We start from the raw sequence: 23,563 nt of genomic DNA, 5'->3' as shown, positions 1-23,563 counted from the left end.
CAGTGAGAAAAATAAGTATTTGAACACTGTATTTTGAACCAAGACAGTTATAGTACTGGAGCTGATGATTAGGTGGCCAGTTTTGCTATTCTTTGTTTCTGTAATGTTATATTTCCCAGCCTACAGTATAACAGCATCTATTAAGACCCTTCTACACCAGTTCTTCAGATAGGAAAACAATATAAATCAGCATGTGCAATATTTGCTACATTTATGCTTAAATAAGTCTCCCCGAATATAAGTCATAAAAAAAAACTCTTCCTCACCCACCGCCTTTTTCTACCAGAGGCCTGGGAGCTTGAGGGTTCTGCGCAGTATCTTTGCTGTTCCTAGAACTGCACTCTTCTGGACCAGAGATGTCTGATCTATTTCCAGGGATCTGCTGTAACCAATCTTCAAGTTTGGGGGTCGCTGCCCCAAGTGCCCCAATGACCACAGGTACCACTGATGCCTTGACCTTCCAGGTTTTCTCCAGCTCTTTTCTGACCCCCTGGTATTTCGCTAGTTTTTCACGTTCTTTTTTCCTGATGTTGCAGTCACTTGGTATTTCTAGTGTCAACGCAATGGCTTTCCTTTGATATATATATATATATTAGGGCTGCAACAACGAACGTTGGCAACGAATTTCATCATCGATTAGTTGTGTCGCGCGATTAATGCTGCCGTCATCATCACTGCCACTTGATTGAAACGGGGGAAGAAAAGAAAATACGGCAGAGCGAGCCAGCGCCGCAGGTGAGCAAAGGCTGTTTTCAAAAGGCAGAAACGTCAACTGTTCTAATGACCGATACCGCAAATGCAAGCTGCGTCTCAATTCGCAGACAGCCTGCGCTTTGTAAAGCGAAAAAAGTTGTAACATGCAACTTTTGTAAAAACAAATTAACATGGCACGGAAGCACCACTGTTATGATCCAGCACCTGAAAAGAAAACACGTTGGAGCCTTCGATGGCAGTGAAGATAGCTGATCAGCAGGTTGAGCGACCATGTTTGTTTCGTTTTAAAGTGGGGAAACGTAACGTTAGTTTCTCAGGTAGCTCATCTGATGCTTTCCTTACCGTGTTAGTAGGTTACAGACAGTGATAAGGTTGGCTACTTAGTTTACTTTTAATTTCATTTGAATTAGCTTAAGCAGCGTTTATATTTTCTTTATAAATAAATTAACTTGCAAATTATGAGGGCAAGGCTTTTAAAGTTTAAATCTTCTGGCAAAGATAAAGCAAAGAAGATCCTGCAATTTATGGAAGTAAATCAGAATAAAATCCAGCAAGATCAGTAATATGTCAATTAATTATATGCCACATTCCCATGTAAATATCTGTCTTTGGAGGATGTGTTTTTTAGCACCCCTAGTTCTCTTATTTCTATTCCAAATACAATTTATAATTTGAATCACAGGGCTATTTTTATCTCTATGGTTCAGTATTTTCTCAAGTAGGAACTTTAACTGTTATACTTTCCTGTCTTAAAAGGCAGAACTCTTCTAGTCTAAAAAAAACTCATTTGTTGAAATGGGGGGACGTATTGTTTGAACCCCTTAGGGGCTTTTAAAAAAAAAATGCCTGTCTTTTTTTGCGCTTTATGAAATAAAGTAGCCTATATTTAGTGGATGTACAGCTACATTTCTCATGTAAGTTTGCGTAGTTTTAACACAAACATTTATTTTTCATATTGCACCAGTACAGTTAATGAGCAACCTGTACTTGTGTGCTTGTTTGTTCTGTCTGACATGTTTATTTTGGAATAAAGAGGTTAATATAAAAAAATGTTTTGTCCGATTCATCGATTAATCGGAAAATAATCGGCCGATTCATAGATTTTTAAAATAATCGTTAGTTGCAGCCCTAATATATATATATATATATATATATATATATATATATATATATATATATATATATATATATATATATATATAAAACTGTTTTCTCACCCCTCGTGGGGTGGTATGTGTCATCCTCAAGCTCGGGTCCTCTGGGAGTTTGAGGGTTCTGCGCAGTATCTTAGCTGTTCCTAGGACTGCGCTCTTCTGGACAGAGACCTCTGATGTTTTACCTGGGATCTGCTGTAGCCACTCTCCCAGTTTGGGGGTCACAGCCCCCAGTGCTCCAATTACCACTGGCACCACTGCTGCTCTTACTTTCCACATCTTTTCTAGCTCCTCTTTCAGCCCTTGGTATTTCTCAAGCTTCTCGTGTTCTTTCTTCTTGATGTTGCTGTCGCTTGGGATTGCCACATCTATCACTACTGCCTTCTTCTGCTGTTTGTCGATCAACACGATGTCTGGTTGGTTAGCCATCACCTGTTTGTCAGTCTGGATCTTGAAGTCCCATAGGATCTTAGCTCGGTCATTCTCAACTACCTTAGGAGGTGTCTTCCATTTTGACCTTGGGACTTCCAGCCCATACTCATGGTAGATGTTCCTGTACACTATGTATGTAGAGAACTAGCAACACCATCAACAAAATCATAATCCTGTGAAGTGGAATAAGCTAAATAAAAGGGAATATCTTAGGTATGCTAATCGTGGAATTGTTGTTTCATTGTGCTACGGTCACAAAGAATGTGGTGCCTAACCCAAATGATCAAATAAATGTGTTCCAAACTGACAGAGATGCCCCACATTTAGCAGAACTTCTAGAATCATGAGATAAACTGTGATTTTCTGTCAGAAATTATTCCCATGGAAGTTTGTGGAGGAGGAAAACCTCCTGAGCCAAGATTAACCTTATCTCTTTAGCTAAATGGATCTTCTTACCCACTTCTTGGAACATTGCTGGGGCATTTCTCAAACCAAAAGGCATATGCAGATATTCATAATGACAAGAAGGAATATTAGAAGCAGTTTTCCATTCATCTCCTTTTGTGAGACTAGTCAGATTGTAAGCCTTATTAAGAACTTGTTTGGGGAGAAAATGCACCATGAATAAGATCAAAAGCAGGGTTAATGCAGGGAAAGACAGTATGGATTCTTAACAGTTGTACTGTAAAGACCCTGTAAAAAAAAATCTAGGCCTAGTAAAAGATAATGCCAGCATCAATGCATTTCCTCAGGTCTTTGTTTTCCAAAAAAGAGAGAGAATAATGCCACTCTGGGATGTGACATACCTGGAAGCAGGTGTGTCCGCAGCCATATTATCAGTGAGAAGGAAGGCTGGAGCCTGAATCGTATTAATCACCTCCTTAAAGTAATAGAATTCAGCAAGGATTTTAGACAGTTTTGTGTAGGTATAATCGACTGAGCATATTTAAGGCCAACTTATTCATTCATTAGCCTATCAGTCAAAATGTGAGCTATCTTTCTTAAGCCAGGTGGTATGTGGCTTTATTCATTGAAAACTGCATTTAATAAATGGCAGTAAACAATCTTAGGCCAGATCAGTAACATTTGAAGGGAGAAGGAACTGTTGGTGCTTGGCAGAATCTAGTGGATGAGCTATAGAAATAAAGCCACTAACCTTATTAAAATAATCACTATTGGGGATGTTGAGCTTTGGTTGCTTAATGTAGTGGTGTGGTGACAGCAGATTGAGATTATTGTAGACCTGAGATTGTAGACCGGTCGGCAGGAATATGTGGAGAAAAAAAACCTGGTCAGTGCACAGGAAGCAAAGAGGAACAGAGGGAGGCAGATTTAGACTGACAGCTCCAGGGGACTGTCAGGAGGTGTCAGTCAAGAAGTAGAAACAAGGTTGATGTCCAGAGATCAGAAGCCAGGGGAATATCTGACCTGGGAAAGCAGAATAAGGAAACCCAATAGGAAGAGACGTAATCGATATCATGCAGGCTGAAAAATAACGCTGGATATTTTCCCAGATGATGGTTTTTGATAATCTGGCACTGTTTTTCAACCAGAGACCACTCTATAAAGCAGGACAACAGTTGCAGTGAATGAGCCATGATTAGAGTGCAGGATGAGGGGTATCATTAGGCAATACTAGGCATTTACTTTGGGTCCCCAAGTTCCTAGGGGCCCCATAAAACTCTGGTTACGTGTATGGTAAATTCAACTATTCCTTATTTGTGCACAATAATAGGAATAGGCTAAGATGCCATGAGAAGATGCCATGAGAAGAAGGCTTATAATATTAAGTGTGTCCCTTCAGTGTCCACCATATTGGATCAGTCCATTTGCTGCACATGTTCAGAAAAGTCCAAACAGACAGCAGCAAACCATTTGAAAACAAACGGTGCGAAGAGCAGTGTTGCTAACTTACCGCTTTTGTCGCTATATTTAGCGACTTTTCAGACTCCTATAGCAATATTATTTTTAAAAAGCTCCTAGCGCCAAATCTAGCAACTTTGTTCTGCTACTGGAGACTTGGAGACAACATCTAAAAGCAGCAAACTCTGCTCTCCAGAGCAAGTAGATTGGTAACCCCGCCTCCTGCTCTCCTCTATCTTGTCTGCTGTCATGATTCATGCAGCTATTATTTCATGCAAATATAAAATGGAGAACAGATAAGAAGATCATGGTTTATCTACAGTAAAAAGAAGGACTTTGTTATTTACTTTTGGTGTGGCCTTTTTGGAATCACAAGAAGGAGCAAGCCAAGTGAGCTTAGTGCTTGAATAAATATTTCATTAATTCCTTTTGAGACAGCATGAAAAAAGTCAGCTGAGTAGAAAAGATAGAGAGGAAAACAACCTGCAAAGGGACAAGAAGAGAGGGACAAAACATAAAACAAATAATCTATGTCTATTCTATTAAGTTTTCTGTATCTGTATAATAGATCTGTTTTTTTATGTGTTGTCTTCTCAGTTCAGAGGGCCGCCTGCCTGTCTTGGCTTAGGGCCCCAAACTTACTAAATCTACCCCTGAGTGCATGCAAGGCAGATGCAGGTAGAAACAATGACCCAAGTTGATCCAGCAAGACAGGAGCATATTGACCTGAATAATGGAAAACAAAACTTTATTTAAACATTCTTGTGACGTGAAACTTGCTAATCAGTACCCTTTTAATAAATAGTTCCAGGATACACAGTCAGTATCTTGATTGTTGTTTTTATGTTACTCTGCAACACCTGCAAATTATTTAGCAAGTGGAAATATGATTAATATAAAAATAATGGCGGATTAGTAAGTGATGTTGGCTTGTTGTTGTTTTGGTCTGCATGTATGATCATACAGAGAGAGAGGGAAATGTTCCGTCCTTTCTGTTGCTAAGTTTTGAAGCTCCTCCTTCTTCTTCATATGAAACACAGAAAGCTCAACCTTTGAACGTCAGGGTGCTGCCTTCAATGGCTATTTAAAGCTAATCATAAAACTAGTTCCAGGTATACGGAAGTAAATCTCATAGTTGTTACTCAGAGCTAAAATGGCAGGGAGAGGAGTTAAGCTGGAAATAACAAACTTCTCTTGTGCCATCTGTTCTGATTTATTTAAGGATCCGGTGACTATTCCCTGTGGACACAGCTACTGTATGAACTGCATTACAGATCACTGGGATGTAGAGGATCAGAGGAGGATCTACAGCTGCCCTCAGTGCAGGAAAGAGTTCAGCCCGAGGCCTGTCCTGGTAAAAAACTCCAAGTTAGAAGTTTTAGTCGAAAAGTTTAAATATGCTGGAAACCTATCTGCTGATCACTGCTATGCTGGACCTCAAGATGTGGCCTGTGATGTCTGCACTGGAAGGAAATTGAGAGCTGTCAAGTCCTGTCTGGTCTGTTTGGCTTCTTATTGTGAGAACCACCTCCAACCTCATTACAGTGCTCCACCATTAAAGAGACACAATCTGGTCAACCCCTCCAAGAAGCTCCAGGAGAACATCTGCTCTCATCATGATGATGTGATGAAGATCTTCTGTCGTACTGATCAGCAGTGTATCTGAAACGGCTGCTACGGTAAACAAAAAAGCAAGCCCGAAAGCGGCTGCCACAGAAAACAGAGAAAGCAAGCCCGAAAGCGGCTGCCACAGAAAACAAAAAAGCAAGCTCGGAAACGGCTGCCGTAGTAATTAACAAGCTAGTCGGAGTCGGCTAACACCGAGGCACCAGCAACAGGGAGTCACGGTGAGAACGCGTCCCCGTTCGCCGTCGATAAGAGAAAAAAACTTACCAGACGAAGAAACCCAGCTGTATATAATGAAGAGCTTGCCCTGGTTTCTCTGAGAGGTTTCCTGCATGTGGGTCAGATCACTGAAAAAGATCATGACAGAGCTAATTGATGTGCAATTTTACTAGCAGATTATGAATATATTAACTAGAAATAGAAGTTACAGTTAAATATATTTAGTTAACCATCAATATGAAACTTACACCTCTTTGGATTCAGAATTGCTTAATTCATGAAATACTATCAGCCGAATGTGACAAAATGTGTATGTGAGTCGAAATGTTAACCCATAAATGTTGAACAGCTCTCCAACTTTTTAAATTTACCTGTGGTTTCAAACCTATGGTTTTAATTAACCACTCTATAAGTTGTTCTTTAAACTGATTATCAAAAAATACAGAAAAGGGGCAACGTAAAGGATTAAAAGAAAAGTGAAATTGTTTGTAATTCAAAGAGCCATCATGAGGGGGCAGAGGGTCTCCAGAGGGTCTCCAAATGGGGAAATGGGGAAATTAAATGTGGTTGCACTTTGCACGAGTAATTACACATGAAGGAGACCAGGTTTTTGAACCTAAGAAATCTGTGAACTACCTGCTCTGAAACGTTTTAAATGAGGCTCTTTAAAGGGAAACAATAAAGACAATAACCAGCTGCAGTTTAATAACCAGTACATAGATTTTGGTAGGTGGTAAAATTTTTAACAGTTAAATTATTTCAAACCAACTTCACTTAGCAGCTGCAATTATTAAAACAAAAAGGTTTATCAAGTAGGATTGTGTTGTAGCTAGATTTTCTTGAGTAGCAGCTTTTTGTCAAGGTGCCCTAAAAAGTCTTAAATGTGTTATTTATAAACAGTGACCTTTGTCATTTTTAGAGGCCCACCAAGGGACGCCAATAACGTTGTGCAATTTCACCAGCAGATTATTAATATCTTATTTATTGAGGTTATAGTTAGATAATATGACAATAAAATCATGGGTAAAACCAAGTAATTATCTTCAATAAAATGATTATAACTGATACATTTCACAATTACCAGGTGTTATTAACCTCTCAGCTTTATGGCTTGACGTCTTCAACCGGCTGTTTAAATTCAAGATGTCTTTATCATTAGTAAATGTTATATATGTTGCTTTATTAATTCAGCAGAGTTATTAACCCCCCAAACCCAAGATTGGCAGCAGTGACTATTGACAGCTCCAGCATCGGACTAAAAAAAGTCTATACCGAAGACAAAAAAACGGTGAAGTTAAGCAATGCCTCACTCAAAGTCTTGATCTGCTGATTAAAGAAGAAAGCAGAGTGCAGAGTTAATAAAGAAGGTGTGACCAGAACAAACACCAGAAGCTACACACTATGTGCCTTATTCATCAACTTATAAAAGGATTTTAAGGAAATTGGTACCAAAAGTGCACCTCATGCCAAGGAACAATTCATTAAAATTTGGTAATTATCCAGATCATGTGTGAGTTTTCGCTATTGGTATAAGTCACAATTAAAGTAGTAGGAAAGTCATGCTTAAATGTCAAATCATTCAGGCTTAAACATGTGCATAAATGTACTCTTTATCAGACGATATTGCCCCAAAAGTTTGAAAAAATCTGTGGGGGGGTTTTCGTTATCTTATGCAGGCCAATTAGTTATACGTCAGCTTGTACACCTAAATTCGGCCAATCATATATCAACCTACATCTGTCAATCAAATTTTTACGGTCATATCATCTTGATTCATATGTTGCAGCTAATATACCCAACGGTTGAAATAAGAATCCTTTCCCATCGAGTTCCATCCCAGTGTTCACGGGGATGGACGTCTGTGTCTTGGGCAGGCGTAGAGCTAACAGAACTGGAAGCGTTGCGAGGCAAGGGCTCAAACATGTACGGCTGTAAGCCTTCTAGACCAAACCAAGCTTCTGCCGCCCTGGCGTCCTCTTCCACAACATCTTCATCCCCGCTTTCCTTCTCTAAATAAAAAATGTATGACGGAGGAGACTCATCCACGACCTCTGACACAAAACTCTCCTCCTCTTGCATGTTTCCTCTGTCCATAGCGTTCCTTGACAGTGTCGATGCTAAGTCACCAATTTAGTGCTACTCGGTCCCAATGGAATTTCTCATTGGGAACCTACTAGCACTAAGTTGCTAACTGGTTAGCGAGATGCTTCCGACAAACCAGCCACTACCAAACTTGCTTGCAAACCTTCCGCCACAACAACAACAATCCCACCCCCATTATAAACGCCCTCACTTTATTCACTCATGTAAAGTCCGGCACCACTCGGGAGAATTCGGAAATGCAACAGTTGGAACAACTGTTTCCCTACGACTTAAAAGGACACAGGTTCGAGTGCCTTTTCTAGTTATTGTTATTGTTTAAACAAATAAAACTGAGTTTAAGAGTGAGTTATGTCTGTCAAAGTGAGCATGGGGGGAAAAAATTGTTTAAAGCTCTAGTAGAAAAGTTTAAAAATACTGGACATCAACTTATGCCAGCTGATCACTGCTATGCTGGACCTGAAAATGTGTCCTGTGATCTCTGCACTGTGAGTAAAAGGAAAGCTGTAAAGTCATGTCCGGTCTGTGTGGCTTCTTATTGTGAGAATCACCTCCAACCTCATTATGATGCTCCACCTTTAAAGGAACATAATCTTGTGAAACCCCAGCCCCAGGAAAACATCATTATGATGTCTCTACTTTAAAGAAACGCTGGCTGGTGAATCCCTCTGAGAAGCTCCAGGAGACCATCTGCTCTCATCACAATGAGGTGATCTGATCTGATCAACAGTGTATCTGTTATCTCTGCACTATGGATGAACATAAAGGCGGTGAATCAGTCTCAGATGCATCAGAAAGCACTGAGAAGGGGCTGCTGCTCAAAGCATTCCTGTTTTATGTCCATCCAGTATACACACAGACGCCTGCTCCACCTCTTGAGTGTAACCCATGTTTTATCCTTATGCATGGCAAGCTTTTAGCTCTGTGCTCTGTTCATGAGGGCTTGGTTCATCTCATCCAACCTCAGCTTTTGCTGAACATCTTTATACCATTGTGTTGTGGTCGTAAAAAACATCCAGAGCCATGCTTTTAGTGAGATGAAACTATTGATGATGGTATGTGTTTTACAGTTATTACATTAACAGGATAAACAAACAACCCCAGCTGATTATCTAATAACCCTTTGTTATATCATGCCTCCTCCCTCTCATCTGCTGACCAGCAGTTGCTGCTATAGGGATGGAGCCATCGTGGATGTGAGGAGTACTGGTTTAAGAGAGGAGTAAAGGAGGCCATTTTAGTTTAGAAGAAACCATATATTATTGAATAGTAATGGAGAACTTAGGGTCATTGTTTTAAAAAGCTGTCATTGCTAGCATGACTCACTCTTCTAAAACTGTGCTTCCTAAGCGCTGTGTTATTATATGGTTGATGTTTGAAGACCCCAGGAAGAGTAAGAGGATGCAAATAAACATAATAACAATCAATCAGCTTTTATTTTCAGCAATAACTGGTCGATTAACTCAAAATGGAATATGTCAGGATGAGGTGTATTTAGGCTGCACCTGCTGACACAGTGATGACCTATCTTTGCCAGCCCGTCACACTAGATCAGGGGTCACCAATTCAAAATCAGCAGGGTCCGAATAAAGAAAATCAACAACCAGTAAAGGTCCGGAGACATTTTAAATTATAATCTGTTATTTTTTATTTGTTATTTGAGTTTTTACAGTTCTAGTGGTTCGTTTTTTCACAGTAGGCTGACAGGAAAGCACGGGTCGCCCACGTCGAGGACTAAGGCCTCCGTACATGGGTCATGCACACTAACCACTGCGCCACCTGCACGCCCATAATCCGTTACTTTAAACAGCATGTTTTTTTTGTGTCACGTGTTGCCTGGTCCCGGATGCTCTGGAAGGCTTTACCATACAAACAAGAGAAGTTAGACACTGGCATGGAACAACATGCAGTAATTTATAAATGTTTAGATCAGGTTGGGTCCGGATTAGCCAGCAAGTGGGTCTGGATCCGGACCAAGGTCTGCTAATCCATGACCTCTGCAGTAGAGTGTTCTCCATATTAAAGCAGAGTCATTCACACAGTACAAACACTTGTTGGCTGAGACTTAAAAGTAGACAAGGTGTCTGCCTCATGGACTAAAATTGGTGGTTATTTCCACAGGAGAGAAGCCTCATAACTAGACACTTGGTCTGCTCCCAGCTCCTATCCCTTCATCTTTTAAGGCCTCAAAAGTAAGAAATGTATTTGGGGTAGGAAAGGAGTTCCTGATTGCTGTGCTAAATTCAACCTTCAGCCTTACAGTCGTCATCATGTGGCAAACATGGATGAGAATTGGGACGACAGCCTTATGGAAAACAACTACAAAAAAACTAAGGTTACTAATATGTAGTGAATGGATGAAGCTCTCTGTTTTAAAACCCAGGACAGATGAAAGTGAGGACATTTATTTCTCACACAGAGTGCACTTGACAAAATTATGTATTTTTGTTCAACTGTGAGAGTTGGGCTCTACCTATAAAGTCTGTCACACAAAGGATTGTGGGCAACTATAATTACAGGGAGCGGTTAGGGGCATCAGAAGGTCCCTGGGCTGAATTAGTTGATACTAGAAAGCATAGAAATCTTCCTGGTCCTGGCTCTGTCCCTAACTGTCAGCACTTATTTTGGCACTTATTATGACACTTGAGGTATTCACAATGATTTAATCAGTGCCAAGTGTGTCCTTGTCTCTCTTGATTGACAACCTGTAAGACACGTTCCAAAAGATATTAGATGTCTTTATTCCTTATTGCTCCTTTAAAATGTTGTTGCAGACCCACCATCTGCCACTGCCCACTTGGCCTGGATTGCATTTTTCCATCCTGCCCAGTTTAATTCATCTTCATCTTTTACTAATTTTAAACAAGCTCTACTAAAATGGCCAAATGATCTGATTGCACATCACCCAGGAAGAAACAATCATGCTGCTTTCTAGGCACTCTTTAACAACCAATTGTTTTCTCACCTACATCTGAATCTAACACCATGAAGATCTTAGGGATCCAGAAAACTGTTCTGTAAGCACCAGTATTGTTTGTTGCTTAATACAGATGTTAGCTAAATCTGCAAAATAAAATAAAATAGACACAAGTGGAGCATGCTTTCAAGATTAACTTTCCTTTCAATAAAAAATATTACTTGATTGGTCAACTTGATTGCTTTAGACTTGACTGCGTCACTTCTTCTTTTGATGATACCAAATGAAGTTAACTGATCTGTTTTATTTGCTCTAAGCTAATAAAACTTCAAGCAGGGAGGTAATATGCATCTGTGTATTATGATCTTTAACAACAAAGGAATTTTTTTTACCACAAAAACAGGAAGAACTACACTGAGTCTTTACTCACCACTTGCAAATGACCTTGTTGATACAAATGACACAAATACAAGCTAGGACACTTTAAGAAATTGGTATAAGAGATTATATTTTAGGTTACAGGTTAGAAGAAAAGCTTTGGGTTGGTGTTTTTAACATTTCTGGGGTGCGTAAGGAGAATTAACAATAAAAATATCTAAATTATTTCCAGCTGTTCCTTTTGTGTGTTGTAAACAGCTACTGTATGCAAAGAAGCTCTGTAGAGCTTTAAGTATGGATAAGTACTTTGCTTCTCTGTGTTCCCACTAAGCTGGATTCAAACTCCAGTGTGATTCAATAAGGAGCCACAATAATTGGTAGTGACCGACCCAGTTACCTCAGAAACCAGACCTGTCAGACTAAACCTCCTCTGTGGTTGCTGGTGGTGTTTGTGTGCAGCTGTTTGGCTTCTCTGGCTCCCTCTAGTGGCCAAAATGCAAGAATCAGACATGCTAGTAGTTTACTGCCACTCTGGCATGGAGTCCAAAGAAATAACTTACAAAGACATCCACTTATCTTCTCCCGCTTTTTTTCATCACAGTTCCAGTGGAGATGGCGCCTCTCTCAGGCCTTATATGGACATAAGGCTGGGTACAGTCTATCACAACACATAGACACACAACCATCTACAGACACACTCAAACTAAAGCACAATTAAGAAAAGCCAAATACCTTGACATGTTGTTGGACAGTGGGAGGAAGCCGAAGTATCTGAAGAAAACCCATGCATGCACGATGAGAACATGTAAACTCCACACACAAGTCCCCGGGCCAGGAATCAAACCTGGAACCTTTTCTGCCCTGGGACTGTCTTGCTGCAAGGCAACAGAGCAACAAACTGCACCACAATGTAGCACATTTTCAAATAAACGTAGTATTATTATGTTTTCATTTCAAAATGACAAACTTTATTGTAATATTTAACAGTCTGGATCAGTTGTTCTTGACTCTGAATTGAATATATATATATATATATATATATATATATATATATATACTATCTGTGGTGGCTTTTACTTAAAAACAGCTCTCTATAGTGCCGGCTGGAGGAAAAAGTTGTCATATATTTTTTGTAATGTACTACTTTAAGGGCGTGGATGAGTCCATAGAGACGTTAGCTGCCCATATCCTGATCTTTTATCTTAACAACCAAAGATCAAGGTCAACCTTGATCTTTTCTGAAGAGCTGAAAGCTTTTTCGTTATTTGAACCTCTCCTGTTTTGTACATGAGCCAAATCACTATAATGATGGAAAAAATACATCTTGACAATGTTATCATAATATTATTATTGAGCCTACACATTTAGCTTTATTTAAATGCCATCCACATCCTGTTGATAACTTTAGATTCTTCTATCCTGTTTTAATAATTAAACTGTGTTGATATTCTTTACTTGTGGTATTCCTTGCATTTTAAAAATATCTGTATGGTAGAATTGTATTACAAGCTCTGATTAAAAATAAACTCAAATGTAAAAAAGACAAAACAAAACAAGAATTTAAAAAACAGCTAATATCCAAACCTTCATTATAATAAATATAGCATCAGGTTCTGTACTTCTACTTGCTGCTATGTGTTTTCTTTTTTATTTCCATCCAGTACACATGCAGCAGCCTGCTCCACCATGCCCTGTGTATACCTCATGTTTTATGCTCCCAATGCTCACTATGAGCTGATATGTTATGTATGCTGAGCTTGTGGTATTGTGCTCTGTTTATGTCGGCTTGTTTCATCTCCTCCATTCTTTAAACTCCCTTAGGTCACAAATAAACCACTACGCAGGCTGATACATATACACATATATATATATGTGTGTGTTTGCCATACATCAATAAACAGCATAAAATACAGCGTACTCTGTGTGAGGAAGAATATTCAGGTTTTGTATGAATGTCTCTGGAGCTTTGAGCTGAACATCCATTGTGTTATGGTTGTAAAAAACAGGCAGTGCCACGCTTTAAGGTTGATGAAACTGGTCTCATATTAGAGTGCATTTAAGAGCTATTATATTAAGAAAATCATCTCACCAATCATCTAACCAATCTGAATTGTGAATCTGACTCTAAAGGGAAGAAAGTAAATTATTTAACCCAGTTTGATTAAAGATTTCTGTCATTTTCTTGCCTAACCTGGTTTATATATATATATATATATATATATATATATATATATATATATATATATATATATTACTACAGTGTGTCTTACCATTATGAAAGCAAAACTAAACTGTTAGATGATCCTCTTACTTAGAGAACATTTTAATCCCATTATTTAATTGGAGCCAGACGGAGATTTACCATTAGGCAATACTAGGCTGTTAACAAGGGCCCCAAGTTCCTGAGGGCCCCATAAAACTCTGTTTACATGTAGGGTTAATACAACTATTCCTTATTTGTGCACATTTGTTATCTTTTCGATAAAAATCCTTTCACTAAAGTGCCATCATAATGTTAATACTATTAAGTGTGTAACAGCCCATGCTTTGAAGAACATCTGTCCTATCTACAGAAATCTTTCTGAATTGGGTAGCTTGATTGGTTTAGGTTTGGCTCTGCATCACTTCTTCTTTTGAGGATATCAAATGAAGTTAACTGATCTGTTTTATTAGTTCTAAGCTAATAAAGCTGCAAGAATAGAATAGAATAGAATAGAAAATCCTTTTATTGTCCCACAATGGGGAAATGTTGGTGTTGCAGCAGCAAAAAGATTATAGCAAAAGTGGTCTCACAAGTATGGACCTTAGAAAAGTGTATTGCATAAAAGTGAAGAGTTAAGAAAAAAAATTTATTAAAATACTGTAGTGTTAAGTGTTTTAACAATATAAATACTTTGTATGTGGAGAATAAATAACCAATATACAGATGTGGACCTTTTTACAGAAATTGATATTTGAAAATAGCAGCAACATCAGAGATGTGCAAAATGACAGCAACAGACTAAGTTAGAAACTGTGTAAAATCAGCATGACTTATTGAGATAGTTGGCAACAGTGGTGGTTATAGAGTCTTACAGCTGCTGGGAGGAAGGATCTGTGATAACGCTCCCTGGTGCTGCCACGGTCTTGGTTCTGTTAAGTTTTCCTTTGAGTATTCAGTTTTACTTTACTCCATGTTTTCTAGTATTATTGGTTTAATTCCTATTTTGTTGTGTTTTCGGAATATATATTTGAGTTCTTAGGTTTCTTTGTAGCCCTGTTGTGTTGGTCTCTTTCTTCCTAGCTCCCTTCTAGAAGCCTCTGTTCACACCTGCTCCCAATCAGCTCATTAGTCCTGCCATTGTTCAGTCAGCCATAAATACTCTCCCTGCGCAGTTCTTCAGTCTGATTCCTCCTCTTTCTTCATCTTTCCCCAGCTCCTCGTGCTTGTTTTCCCTGATGTCTCCATGGTTCTGGTTTGTTTTATATTTTTAAGTCGGAATTTTTAATTCTTCCCTCTGTTACCTGTGAACACTCAATTAAAACCCAAATGCAGAGGCCTCCCTGCCTCTGCATTTGGGTCCTCAAAACCTAAACCAAACCCTGACAGAAAGAAAACTTAACAGAACCAAGGCGGCGACAGGTGCATTTAGGGTGCAGCAGTCTGTCATCATAGTTCACCTCTGCAATGAGATGGCATTCATCCAGGGTCACTGGTTGGCATGGGTGGTGTTTTTTGTGATGCTGACAACCTCAATGCATTTGTTGGCTAGATAAAGTCAAACGGACACATTTTTCGCAACGTGCCAAAAATGCTATTTAAAGCTCTCTTTAACTATTCATAGCAGTAAGGCAACACCTTATAGGGTATCAATTTCCTTTGATATTTCATGTTACGTTTTGTCAAGTGAAACCACAAACTCAATTCCTTTTACTGGGATAAGTAGCAAAGACCTAAAAACTTGAACTTTCTGGTCCACATGCTTTAAAAATTAACATCACGCTTCTGCCCGAACACTTTATGCCTACAGTGAAACATTAATTTCTTCTTTTACTCAGTTCTTTTATAGACAGTCAAACTCTTAAGTCATTAAAGCCCAAAGCTTGTTCTATTTAACCACATAAAAAGTTATACAGTGCTGGATCCATTCTGCAGAAGTGAAAAATAGAATACTTTTCTGCTTGAGCATGCACAAAGGTATAATAGCACTATTCTGCAACTGTGTAATAGTCTGGACCTGAAACGCAATGCACTCTATTTAGCCACCTGCAAATATCATGAGCAGGCCTGCCTTTGCACACACTAATACTATTCACAGGCAAATGCCACAAAGGTGTGTGTTGATTCAGGCACGTACCTCTTGCATCTGACCTAATACAGCTAAAGAATTTTGCATACTGTCTTCTATCTCAATGGTGATGTGAATACAAAGATAAGTTACATGAAATACCATAACACTCGCAAATTGTGGACACACAGACTAAACAGTGCATGCCTTATATAATTAGAGTTAAAGAGAATAATGCAAAATCCTTCAGTCTAAGCCTATAGCAGCATAACTATAGAGATAGCTCAGGATAATCTGAGCCACTCTAACTATAAGCTTTATCAAAAAGGAAAGTTTTAAGCCTAGCCTTAAAAGTAGACAGGGTGTCTGCCTCACGGACTAAAACTGGTAGTTGGTTCCACAGGAGAGGAGCCTGAGAACTAAAAGATCTGCCTCCCATTCTACTTTTAGAAATTCTAGGAACCACTAGTAAACCTGCAGATTGAGAGCAAAGCGCTTTATTACAAACATAAGGAATGACCAGATGTCTGATAAATGACAGAGCTTGGTAATTTAGGGCTTTTTATGTGAGAATGATCATTTTAAATGTTAGTTTGTCAAGTGAAACAGGAAGTCAATAAGGAAAAGTTAAGATAGGAGATATATGGTTTAATCTCTCTTAAAAAAAAAAAAAGGTTACTCTAACTATGCTTCAGTTTTTATTATAGAATGCTTCAGTTTACTTTTGTTTTGTTTTTATAGTTCTTCTCTGGAAAGATGTAGTCCCAGATTGAGAAGCCCCATCCATGTGCGAGCCATCCTGAAGCCTGAAGGCTGTCTGATTGTGAGGGGTGTGACCAGAGGTGTCAAGTGACGAAGTAAACTTTTTAAGTATCTATACTTTACTCCATTACTTATTTGTTCTCCTACTTCTGACTCCTACTCATTACATTTTCACACAAGTATCTGTACTTTCTATTCCTAACATTTTTAAAACAAACGTTACTCGTTACTCTTGGCTTCGGTTTAAAGCAGAGGGCCAGATTAGCGGTCCGGATCCGGAACCCACCTGCTGGCTAAGATTTATCCTCGGAGCTTGAGGAGAGCATGCGCGATATTATCATTAAATTCATAGGAGCAAAACATGCAGGAATGAACACTTAATTTAATATGACAGATTAAAAAACTCCCCATCAGCACCCAGCATATGTGCAGTTGCTAATGCAGATGAGAAATCTGCATCCTGGTCTGTTGAAGTACCAATAGTTTGCATCCAATCTTTTAAATAAACGGTGTTAGTTTTTTGAAATGTATAAGAATTTGTCATGTTTGGTTTAAGGTTTCTAACCCACATGCAGAACACACGGACTCAAGGGAAAAAGTTCAAAGGTTTATTGAAACAACACAGAGAATAAAGAACTGATCCAAGGGGTTATTAGATCCAGGACTGGTCACGACTGGGATCACTGCAGAGGGGGACAGAGTGGTTAGCTGAAGTCCAGGTAATTTGCAGAGTTAGAGAGTGCAGGTCTGTACCTGATCTGGAGTTGAGCAGAGCGGCAGAGAGGGGGAACCAGGAGGGTCCAGAGGCTGTTGGCAGGCTGAGGGCTTGGCGGAGGCAGAGCTTGGTTTGAGAGTTTGCAGGTAACAGGTTTGAGTTTCCCTTTTAGATTCTTCTGAGAGCGGGCAGGCAGGTCTTTGACAGGTTTGATTCTCCAGGGTTCTTCAGAGATCAGTCTGACAGATTTCCAGCAGAGAAACTCTTTCAGGTTTCAGGCAGGTTCAACCTGGGAAGCAGAGAGGACAAAAACAGATTAGGTTCAGGCTTTCTGGGAGTCAGAGATTCAGACAGGCAGGTTGGCTCAGGCTTGCTAACCATAACTGGCAAACACTCTGGCGTCGGAGTGATGTCCTCTGCCTCCTTATATACTGGTCTCCTGATGAGCAAAACGAGCCGCAGGTGGTGAAGTTAGCTCCAGCTCCAGGAGACCTAGAACGCCCTCTGGTGGAGAAAGGTGGACAGACCTCCAGATCCCAACAGAATTATGCTCTAATTTGTAGTAACCGATCTGTTGTTACTATAATTTAATTTGACAAACCACATCTTCTCACCATTCTTTTCCCTGTTTGGTGCGATTGCAATAGCGGATCTTAACCTGGCCGGACCAGTTCAGGTGTTTTAAAAAATATGTGAATCAGGGAATTGTCTCTATACCAAACTGAAAGATTGTTGTTCTCTACTTCAAAAAACACTTTAGATTTTAAAATGGAAAAAAAGGTTCACATTTTTTTTTTTATTCAATGTATAACATGGATGCATAAACACCTCCAGTGTTAAATTCTGTTTAAAGTAACAGATCATTAAATATGTCTCCGGACCTTTACTGGTTGATGATTTTCTTTATTCGGATCCCACTGATTTCTAATTGGTTTATTTCACATCATTGGTGTCATCCACATCTAGTGAAAACTAGTGTCAATGGATTGGTTAGCTATTCGTCAAATTTGTGCCGACACCAAAGGAAATCAACAGAAGAAGGTGAATTGTCTACGCCATGCTACAATGTCGGATTCAGAAAAAGATGTTGAAATGTCTGAAAGGTCGGGCACAGGCGAGAGCGTATCGGGAGACGGAGACCAACAAGACCTCCCTCATTCTTGGCCCTATCTCAAAGAATTTTTAGAAATAGTCAAAAAATTGAGTTTTCAATTCATATAGTGGCATCTGGCTGTTTTTTTAAAGGTTACTTTATACTTTTATACTTTAAGTAGTTTTTGGAGCGCATACTTTTTTCACTTTTGAGTAAAAAGTATGTTCTCTACTTCTACTTATGTAACAAATGTGTGTACTTTTGACACCACTGGGTGTGACCATCAAGTGTGTCCTGGTGCTCACAATGGCCAACCCATTCCAGGAGTCACATGCCTTCCTTGTTTAGGCTACATCACATCAGTTAGGACAACTGAGCAGATATCACAGCCCCTCCTTCTTTTTATAATGAAACATGGAAAGCTCCACCTGTCAACATCAAAGTCCCATAACTTTGAGATCAAGGCCATGTAGACTTAAAGGAAGGAGGAAGTTTAACTCACACAGTCATTGTTATTAAGAGCTGAAGTGGCGCAGACAGCAGGTGAGCAGGACCAAACAAACTTATCTTGATCCATCTGTTTGGACCTACTTAAGGATTGAGTGACTATTCCCTGTGGAAACGGCTACTGCAGGAACTGTATTAAAGACCACTGGGGGCAGAGGACAGGAGGAAGATCCAAAGTGCCCCTCATTGCAGGAAAGAGTTCAGAACAAGACCTGTCCTGGAGAAAAACATCATGTTAGCTGAGACAATGGAGGATCCAAAAAAGACTGGAGAGAGATTTACACCAGCTGATCACCGCTATTCTGGACCTAAAGATGTGGCCTGGGATGTCTGCACTGGGAGGAAGAGGAAAGCTGTCAAGTTCTGTCTGGTCTGTATGGCTTCTTATTGTGAGAATCACATTCAACCTCACTATGATGCTCCACCTTTAAAGAAACACAAGCTCCTTGGCCCCACCAAGAATCTCAAGGAGAACATCTGCTCTCGTCATGATGAGGTGATGAAGATCTTCTGCCGTACTGATCAGCAGTGTATCTGTTATCTCTGCTTAATGGATGAACATAAAGGCCATGAAACAGTCCCAGCTGCAGCAGGAAGGACTGAGAAGCAGAAGGAGCTCCAGGAGAGACAACAACAAATCCAGCAGAGAATCCAGGACCAAGAGAAAGATGTGAAGCTGCTTCAACAGGAGGTGGAGGCCATCAATGGCTCTGCTGATAAAGCAGTGGAGGACAGTGAGAAGATCTTCACTGATCTGATCCGTCAGATCCAGAAAAGAAGCTCTGATGTGAAGCAGCAGATCAGATCCCAGCAGGAAACTGAAGTGAGTCGAGTCAAAGAGCTTCAGAAGAAGCTGGAGCAGGAGATCACTGAGCTGAAGAGGAAAGATGCTGAGCTGGAGAAGCTCTCAATCACAGAGGATCACAACCAGTTTCTCCAGAACTACCCCTCACTGTCAGCACTCAGTGAGTCTACACACTCATCCAGCATAAATATTCGTCCTCTGAGATACTTTGAGGATGTGACAGCAGCTGTGTCAGAGCTCAGAGAGAAACTACAGGACATCCTGAGAGAAGGATGGACAAACATCTCAGTGGCAGTATCTGATGTGGATGTCCTGCTGTTGACACCAGAACCAAAGACCAGAGAAGACTTTTCAGAATATTTTCGATACATCAGTCTGGATCAGAACACAGCACACATGAACCTGTTGCTGTCTGACGACGACAGAAGAGCGACTTTAGTGAAAAGAAAGCGTACATATATTAACCATCCATACAGATTCAATTATTGGATTCAGGTCCTGAGTAGAGAGAGTCTGACTGGGCGTTGCTACTGGGAGGTGGAGTGGAGTGGCAGAGGTGTTGAAGTAGCTGTTTCATACCAGAACATCAGCAGAGTAGGTAACTCATATGAATGTGCCTTTGGATGCAATCCCAATTCCTGGGCTTTAAGATGTGATGGTAAAAGTTACACATACAGATTTAACAAAGTCCAAATCAAAGTATCAGGTCCAGTTTCCTCCAGAATAGGAGTTTATCTGGATCACAGAGCAGGTATTCTGTCTTTCTACAGCGTCTCTGAAACCATGACTCTCCTCTATAGAGTCCAGACCACATTCACTCAGCCTCTATATGCTGGGATTCAGTTCTTTTACTACTACTTTTTCTATCTAAGAGGGGACACGGCTAAGTTTATCATACTGTAACAGCGACATATTAAGCAGGAACGGGTAGCTACTGCGTACCAGTAAAAGACCTAGGGGTGCCATGCAGACCAGCTATTTTGTGCCACCAAATTCAGCTTACAGCTACCAGTTTAAGAAGACAGATGTGCACAGGTGCTTGGTTCCAGGTACTCAGATTCACTTCCATACAGAAAGCCCATATTCTTATCTTCAGGTAACACAGAGTACATGTCAGATTATATAATACTACTTCAGCAATAGTATCTAGGTGTTACTTTATTGTATGTCTCGTACCATGTCTGTTGGTTGTGCTGTTCTTTTTACTTCTCTTTGCAGGTGATGAAGCAGACTGAAAATGTTTTATTGTTATCTCCCTTTTATCTCCTCTTTTTTTCATCTTTTCTCCTTTTTTTCTGTTTTTCCCCTTCTGTTATATTTACATTGCACTTTCCATGTGATCTGTAAAACTCCCTGCATAATTATAATAAAGCTATTTATATGCATAAATCAAGCAGAACAATATGGCAATAGCCGTACTGCTCCTCTTGTAAAAAGTAAAATCTGTTGGGCTCTTTTTGGCATCAAGACAATTATTCTTATTGCCACATTGCCAGACAGGACACTGTTAAAAAAAAAAAAAAAAAAAAAAAGGCAGGTGTGTAGTGTATAAATCTCACACACGCACTTTCAACTCTGACTCTTCTTCGCCGGCTTTGCTCATATGCGTATTCATCTTTCCTTTTGCTTAGCCTAGTGTTGCTTCTGCCACACCTAGGTGGAGCTCTGCTTGCTCTCTAAACAAATGTTTGCACAGCTGTCTCTGACCCTGTGACTTGATAACCTTTATGTGGCTGAAAAACACCATCTGCCAAGCATAAGAAGGGCTTTTGTCTACGTTTCAGGATGTTAGTTCCTCCGAAAAGAGAGGCAGTACTTTCTTTAATTTATAACAAAGAAATCTCTACATTTTAGCAAAATTAGATATTTAATTATCTCACTCTTTACTTTTGGATAAAGATCAAAATGAAGAGGCACATAGATCTCTTTTGAAATTTCACACTCAGTTATTTTGTTTCTATCTATTCAATTAGGATGTGAATAATTGTATTTCCATAATGATGTGGTCTCTATTTCTGTATAATATTTGTAACTTTTTTTTCAATTAAGTTTTGGGTTGTAATGTCATTTTAAGGGAGGATATCTGGGTTTGTTTGTTTTTTTTATTTCAAATCCCTATGAGGTAAATAAAAAAAAGTTGATATCATGGGTGAAACTCTCATAGGTTCCATTTTTGTTAATCAAAAGTTAAAAAAAAAACTGCTTATCTTTTTCATGTCTTTCTTTACACTCATACTGCAAGTGCTACTTTAGCTAGACCAGCTAATCAGATCCATAATTCACTGTTTTTGGAAGATATGCAGAAAGATATGCCAAAAGAAGACAAAACGTAGAGCTCAGCTGGGTAGACACAAGAGGGTGCTGGAGAAGGAGAAAAAGCATCATCTTCATATGAGAGCAAGTCATAAGAAAGGTTGAAACCACTGCACCAACAAAACCAAGGGTTGACACAATGGGAAAAGGGGCTCTAGAGATAGGGAGAGGCTCGGAATAGAGCCGCTTCTCCCCCTAATCCCCCTATTCAATACACGAGTGAATAAAGTGAATGTGATTGGTCGTTTATCAAGGGGGAGGGATTGTTGTAGTGGAAAGTTTGCAAGCATGTTTGGTTGTGGCCGGTTTGTCGGATGCATCTTGCTAACCAGTTAGCAACTTAGTGCTAGTAGGTTCCCAATGGGAAATTCCATTGGGACCAAGTAGCACTAAATTGGTGACTTAGAAACGACACTGTCAAGGAACGCTATGGACAGAGGAAACTTGCAAGAGGAGGAGAGTTTTGTGTCGGAGGTCGTGGATGAGTCTCCTCCGTCATACATTTTTTATTTAGAGGAAATCGGGAACGAAGATGTTGTGGAAGAGGACGCCAGGGCGGCAGAAGCTTGGTTTGGTGTAGAAGGCTTACAACCGTACATGTTTGAGCCCTTGCCTCGCAACGCTGCCAGTTCTGTTAGCTCTACGCCTGCTGAAGACACAGACGTCCATCCCCGTGAACACTGAGACGACATTATTTCTTATTTCAACCGTTGCGTATATTAGCTGCGACATATGAATCAAGGTGCTATGACCGAAAAAATTTGTTTGACAGATGACTGTTAATATATGATTGGCCGAATTTAGGTGCACAAGCTGACGTATAACTAACTGGCCTGCATAAGATAACAGAAAAGAAAACACAGATTTTAAGACAGGATTTTGTTTAGATAGAAATTTCCTAACTTTTAGGACAATATGGTCTGATAAAGAGTACATTTATATACATGTTTAAGCCAGAATGATTTGAAATCTAAATATGACCTCCCTACAACTTTAGGCTAACCAGATGCTAGTACTAATGGGAATCCCAACCAGAGGCGTAACCAGAAATTGTTTATAAGGGTGGGCAGGCAATAACCAATGTACACTGAGGGGGGGCTGCAAGCGGATAGGCACCAGAACCTCAGGGTCAATCTACACTGTTCCAAGAAAAAAATTAACGAGCAAAACATCCCTATTTTCTAAATAAAGACTAACTATACTTTCCTACAGCCTTTGCTAACAAATAGACGAATATATTTATACATCCATAATTTCTAGATAAAAGGTATAGTGAATAAAACTCAGTTTTGAGTTCTGAGTCATACTGTAAATCAGTCATCATTGTCATTACTTACCTACTTGTATCAATAAACATCCTGCATAAAATTGATGTTTAAAGGCACTAATATCTACATAAATTGATTATTTGCTAAGTTTTTATTAAAATCATTATTTATCTTTGATTTCACTGAAGACTCCTAGATGATTTGCAGAGACACATCATTTTCTCTTTACCCCATAAAACACAAAATCTAGTTCTGAAAAGAGCACTAATTCTGTATTTATCATCTTTACTGTTAGTATATAGATGTGTATATTTAACCACAAAAAATAAAATGTTTTGAATATTCCAGTTGATAGTATTACTGCTGCCACCATCTGTATGAGAGGTAAAAAAAAATGGCAACCCTTAGCCAATCTGTGGCCTCAGCTGA

General features: G+C 39.5%; 1 protein-coding gene across 1 annotated transcript; it reads left to right on the top strand.

Moving 5' to 3' along the window:
- Positions 1–5,306: 5,306 nt before the first annotated feature.
- Positions 5,307–20,651, top strand: LOC119771345 (tripartite motif-containing protein 16-like). Its single transcript, XM_038267213.1, has 2 exons — positions 5,307–5,787; positions 19,245–20,651. The coding sequence occupies exons 1-2, from the start codon at positions 5,317–5,319 to the stop codon at positions 20,454–20,456; spliced, it is 1,683 nt and encodes a 560-aa protein (XP_038123141.1). The 5' UTR covers positions 5,307–5,316; the 3' UTR covers positions 20,457–20,651.
- Positions 20,652–23,563: the final 2,912 nt, after the last annotated feature.

The sequence above is a fragment of the Cyprinodon tularosa genome, unplaced genomic scaffold, assembly GCF_016077235.1.
Source record: "Cyprinodon tularosa strain WSP-4 unplaced genomic scaffold, ASM1607723v1 ctg666, whole genome shotgun sequence".
Classification (NCBI taxonomy): domain Eukaryota; kingdom Metazoa; phylum Chordata; class Actinopteri; order Cyprinodontiformes; family Cyprinodontidae; genus Cyprinodon; species Cyprinodon tularosa.
This window is presented reverse-complemented; position numbering and strand designations above follow the sequence as displayed.